At 40.3% G+C, this 6,000-nt stretch overlaps 1 protein-coding gene across 1 annotated transcript in view; it reads right to left on the bottom strand.

Moving 5' to 3' along the window:
* The window catches only part of LOC110100318 (HD domain-containing protein 2 homolog), a gene marked incomplete in the record, with an annotated part of 29,308 nt that overhangs the window by 18,018 nt on the left and 5,290 nt on the right, over window positions 1–6,000 (bottom strand). The window contains 1 exon segment of the mRNA XM_020827762.2: window positions 5,690–5,769. Within this exon segment, the coding sequence (XP_020683421.1) occupies window positions 5,690–5,769 (80 nt within the window).

Genomic DNA, 6,000 nt, shown 5'->3' with positions numbered 1-6,000 from the left:
GGAATTCTACTTGGTGTTAGCTCATAAATGTTGAGCTGAAGTTTAGCTCAATGATTGGAGATTAAATGCACTTCCTAGCTCATTAAATCAAAAAGGTATGCTTTTGTTTCAAGCTCATTGGAGTGGACTTGTGCCTTTTCTTCCTTCTTTGTCTTCTCGGTTTCCCCTTGCTGGTTGGTTTCCCGTGATCTGCCCCTTTGTCTCCTGTGCTGGCTTTTCAGGCCCCTTGTTAGCTGGTTTCCCGTGACTTGATGCTTTTCCTCTTGTGCTGGCTTTTCGGGTCCCTTGCTGGCTGGTTTTCCGTGACTGTTTGGGGGGAATTCCGTGAGTTTTCTCTGTTTTCCTGTGCATAATTTTTGCTGCAGTTTTTGTTGTCTTTTGGCCTTCTTTTTGGTGACTTTTAGCCTTTCATTTCCCCAATTCTTATTGGATTTGGTTGGAGGTGCTATGGCTATGTGTCTACCTTCTTTTGCCTATAAAAATAAGATGTTTTGGCATGCAAAAGGTTGTTGAAAATTGTGAGCAAAGTTTCTACAAAAACCTGAGGGTTTCTTCTTGGAAAAGCTTGAGAGCTTGTTTCATCCCCCTTTCCTCCTCTCTATTTCGTCTTGGCTTCTAATCCCTTCTTCTCTACGAAAGTTCTACTCCACTTGTATCCTTCTTCTTGAGCTTTGGAAGTGTATGTTGGCTGAAATTTGGAGACATTTGCCGGAGGAGTTTGGAAAGGACGTTGGACTCTTTTGCAGTGGTGGACCCTTGGTTTGCAAGCCTAAGCACAATTTTCTTAAATTTCCTACTTTCGTTGCATGTGAGGAGACCACTAGACGGTTTTACTGAGGATAGCATTTTTATGTTTTTATTTTGTTTTGTTCGATTTGACTTTTGTTTCTCCTAAGTTTGTTTGGATGTTTGTAAGCTACATATGAATCGAGTTTGGTTTAAGTCTTGTTCTGGTGTTCTCCAATTTGTCTCTTTACTCTAGTTTTGCTTGCATCAAATACACTTCTTGAGACGAGCACATTTCTCCAACAAAATTCATATACACATTACATTCAATCCTAGTAGCATTTTCAGATTAAAAATTCAAGTTGTAGTACATTCATTGGAGAACAAACAAACTTCTCATTTTTGAAAGAGAATTGATATTTAAAATTAGTTGTGAAATTTCAACATATATTTATGCTTCACTGTTGACCCCAATAGTAGTGTCGGGATCGAGTCGACCGCGCAAGGTGAATTTCGAAATAAAAAAAAACACAAAACCGTGCATAATTCACCCGACGTGTGTCGACCCAAAACCAAAAATCGCCGAAACGACCTCTGTTCGCAAAACGGACAGCGCCGATACGTCCGGAGCAAAGGAAACAGCTAAGATCGACACCCATATTGGTGGGGGTCGACGGTCGGCGAAAATTTAAATTTTGAGCACGCGAATCGAGACAACAACTTGTGCGAGCGGCGACGCGGCGACTCACTCGATGCAAGATTAAATTTTTTATTTTATTTTGTGCAATATAATTAAATTCATTTTAGAAAGAGAGGGAGAGAAAGAGATTTTAAATAAAAGAAAATTTTCCTCTAAATAAAAAAATCCAAAAAATACCCTAAATACCCACTTAAACCCTCCTCACTCCCTCATACTCTCCCAACCGATCCCTCCTCTCACACTCACGCCGTTCATACACTCTCCCAACCGAACCCTCACGCCACTCTCACGCCATTTTCACGCAAGGAGCCGCCCCCATCCGAACTCCCTCTCCTCTCTTGCGATCCAACCGCCGGCCTCTCTTCTTCCTCCAAGTGCAAGGTAATTTCTTCCTCTTCTTCCTCCTCCATTCTTCTTCTCCATCTTCTTCTTCTTCCTTCCTTCTTCTTCTTCTCTCCCATTTTTCTTTTTCTTTCTTCATCCCTCCACATTTCCTTTCATTTTCTTCCATTTTTCTCTTCCCCTCTCTTCTCCTTCCTCTCCTTCATCTTCATCTTCTTCCTCCACCCCAATCTCAACAAACCTACAAAACCCTAATTCTATTTTCTTTTTTATTTCCACATCCACTCACCAAACCACTCACTACCCTTCACAATAAATGTTCCTACACACATCCTACACCCATCCAATAAAAAATTTCATCATCCCTCATTTTCTCTCTCTAACCTAGAGAGAAAATTTTCTCTCTCTAGAATGAGAGTGAAATCTCTTCATGAATAGCTCCATCTCCACCCCAAGCATCTTCCCTCTCCACCATACCTCCAAATTCCTTCCCTAGAGAGAAAAAAATTACACTCTCTCTTTCTCTCTCCAAAATTGAGAAGAGATGAATTTTCTCTCTCTAAATCTCTCCTCTCACTTCCTTACACCTCCTAAACCCTCTCTATGCAAATTCCTTTCAAATTTCATCTTTCCCTCTCTTTCTCTCCCTAGAAAGAGAGTTTACTTCTCTCTTTCTCTCTCCAAAAATTAGAGAAAGATAGATTTTCTCTCTCTAACCTCATTCCCCCAATTTCCTACACACCCTAAACTCCATTCCACCAAAAATTTTTTCTTTCCCTCTCTTTTTCTCTCTAGAAAGAGAGCTCTCTTCCTTTCATTCTCTCTCACATGAATCCTATTCCTTTCTTTCTCTCTCTACACTTTATTTTAAATAAAAGAAAAGCATAAATGATTAATTAAATTGCACAAATATTTTAAAAAAAAATTTAAATTGTGCATCGCAGGTCTCCCACCGTCGCCGCCATCCGTCGTCGCCACCTCGATTACTGCGCACCCAAGGTAAAAACTAGTATTTTACATTTTTGTGCATGAAATAAGTACTCGTGACCAGTTTTTTAGCGGGCAAGGATACTTAAGTACCCGTGACGCACTGAGCGAGCGGGGAAATTCGTATGCATGAAACTTAAGTACCCGTGACTGCTTTTTTTAGCAGGCGGGGAAATTTGTTATTTGTAAAAAAAAATTGTTTAATTAAGTACTCGTCACTGCTTTTAGGCGGGGAAAATGCTATACTTTAAATTTGTGCTCAAAGACCCCGTAACCGCTTTTTTTAGCGAGCAGGGATTGAAACTGCAGTTGCGGTGTCACCCGACACCTACCGTGACTGCCTTTCTTGGCAGGCGGGAAGGCCTTACACACTTTGATGCAGCCCCCTAAGCGGGGACGACACTGGAGTGCTGCCAAAAATTTCAACAAATCAACTTCTTTAAATATTTATTCGGGTTGACAGGTCATCGTGCTATGCTCCGGCCTCCACCCGCTCTTCTTTTTATTTGGCGAGGGAGTTTTAACGAACTAAATTTCAGGATAAATTTTGAAAGGCAGATGGGTTTGTATATAAAACACTACCCAGAGATTTCGCCCTCATTTTGTGAGGACTTTATGATCTGAGTTCTGGTTTCCTATAGGCGCAAGCCCCTATAGTTAATTACCCCTCTCGATCACGAGAGATAACTTTCGATTAAGACTAGTCGTCAATCAAATACGTATAGAAATTTTTGGTAGCACTCCGGCATCATCCCCGCATAGGGGGCTGCATCGGAGTGTGTAAGGTCTTCCCGCCAGACAAGAAAGGCAGTCACGGTAGGTGTCGGGTGACCGCGGCCGCAGTTCCAATCCCCGCTCGCTAAAAAAAGCGGTCACGGGGTCTTTGAGCATAGATTTAAAGTTTAGCATTTTTCTCGCCTAAAAGCAGTGACGGGTACTTAATTAAACAATTTTTTTACAAATAACAAATTTCTCCGCCTGCTAAAAAAACAGTCACGGGTACTTAAGTTTCATGCATACAAATTTCTCCGCTCGCTCAGTGCGTCACGGGTACTTAAGTTTCCTCGCCCGCTAAAAAAAGCGGTCACGAGTACTTATTTCATGCACAAAAATGTAAAATACTAGTTTTTACTTTGGGTGCGCAGTAATCGAGGTAGTGACGACGGAAGGCGGCGACGGTGGGAAACCTGCGATGCACAATTTAAAATTTTTTTTTAATATTTGTGCAATTTAATTAATCATTTATGCTTTTCTTTTATTTAAAATAAAATGTAAAGAGAGATAGAAAGGAAGATAGCTCTCTTTCTAGAGAGAGAAAGGGAGGGAAAGAAAGGATTTTTTGTGGAAGGTGGTTTAGGGTGTGTAGGAAATTGGGGGAATGAGGTTAGAGAGAAAAAATCTCTCTTTCTCTAATTTTTGGAGAGAGAAAGAGAGAAGGAAACTCTCTTTCTAGAGAGAGAAAGAGAGGGAAAGATAGAATTTGAAAGGAATTTGCGTAGAGAGGGTTTAGGAGGGGTAAGTAAGTAAGAGGAGAGATTTAGAGAGAGAAAATCCATCTCTTCTCAATTTTGGAGAGAGAAAGAGAGAGTGTAATTTTTTTCTCTCTAGGGAAGGAATTTAGAGGTATGGTGGAGATGGAAGATGCTTGGGGTGGAGATGGAGCTATTCATGAAAAGATTTCACTCTCATTCTAGAGAGAGAAAATTTTCTCTCTCTAGGTTAGAGAGAGAAAATGAGGGATGATGAAATTTTTTTATTGGATGGGTGTAGGATGTGTGTAGGAACATTTTTTGTGAAGGGTAGTGAGTGGTTTGGTGAGTGGATGTGGAGATAAAAAAGAAAATAGAATTAGAGTTTTGTAGGTTTGTTGAGATTGGGGTGGAGGAAGAAGATGAAGATGAAGGAGAGGAAGGAGAAGAGAGGGGAAGAGAAAAATGGAAGAAAATGAAAGGAAATGTGGAGGGATGAAGAAAGAAAAAGAAAAATGGGAGAGAAGAAGAAGAAGGAAGGAAGAAGAAGAAGATGGAGAAGAAGAATGGAGGAGGAAGAAGAGGAAGAAATTACCTTGCACTTGGAGGAAGAAGAGAGGTCGGCGGTTGGATCGCAAGAGAGGAGAGGGAGTTTAGATGGGAGCGGCTCCTTGCGTGAAAATGGCGTGAGAGTGGCGTGAGGGTTCGGTTAGGAGAGTGTATGAATGGCGTGAGTGTGAGAGGAGGGATCGGTTGGGAGAGTATGAGGGAGTGAGGAGGGTTTAAGTGCGTATTTAGGGTATTTTTTGGATTTTTTTATTTAGAGGAAAATTCTCTTTTATTTAAAATCTCTCTTTCTCTCCCTCTCTTTCTAAAAAGAATTTAATTATATTGCACAAAATAAAATAAAAAATTTAATCTTGCATCGAGTGAGTCTCCGCGTCGCCGCTCGCACAAGTCATCATCTCGATTCACGCGCCCAAAATTTAAATTTTCGCCGACCGTCTACCCCCACCAATATAGGTGTCGATCTTAGCTGTTTCCGTTGCTCCGGACGCATCGGCGCTGTCCGTTTTGCGAACGGAGGTCGTTTCGGCGATTTTTGGTTTTGAGTCGACACACGTCGGGTGAATTATGCGCGATTTCGTGCTTTTTTTTATTTCGAAATTCACCTTGCGCGGTCGACTCGATCCCGACACTAGTATTGGGGTCAACATTCACGAAGCGAGATATTTAAAATACATTTATTATTCAATCCGCACAGCATTCCAACATGTTGCATTTGTACAATTGTCAATGTTTGTTAGAGTATATGTGAACATTGCATTTCAAAAGATCAAATTTTCTTTCTAATTTTCATTGCACTTACATCGTGTATTTGCATGAAATTCAGTGTACATACATGAAGTAGGTGAACTATTTCGGTGCACTAGATAAATACTTGTAAATGAAACTAAGCACATACCTTATCAAAATCCTTAACAACTTTTGCCTCTAGAGAAGAATTTTCTTCATACTCCATCCACAGCTCAAGCATCTCTTTGGCTGCAAAGGGATTCCATAAATCAATCTAAAATAAAAATGCTGAATAATTTCTTTGAAATACTTTCCAATCAAGAATCATGTGTCACTAATGGCGTGATTGGTTATCATTTTTTGTGGCTTTATTAGTTTATATGTATTTAGGGAACAGTTTAACAATGCTCTTTTAGCAGATTTTTATTAATATTAGTTAATTATTTAGGGCTTAACCGTTCAGGATCATTAATGTAAGTG

Source organism: Dendrobium catenatum, unplaced genomic scaffold, assembly GCF_001605985.2.
Source record: "Dendrobium catenatum unplaced genomic scaffold, ASM160598v2 fragScaff_scaffold_1220, whole genome shotgun sequence".
NCBI classification, from domain to species: domain Eukaryota; kingdom Viridiplantae; phylum Streptophyta; class Magnoliopsida; order Asparagales; family Orchidaceae; genus Dendrobium; species Dendrobium catenatum.
Note: the sequence above shows the minus strand (reverse complement) of the source record. Positions and strands in the feature narration are given on the sequence as shown.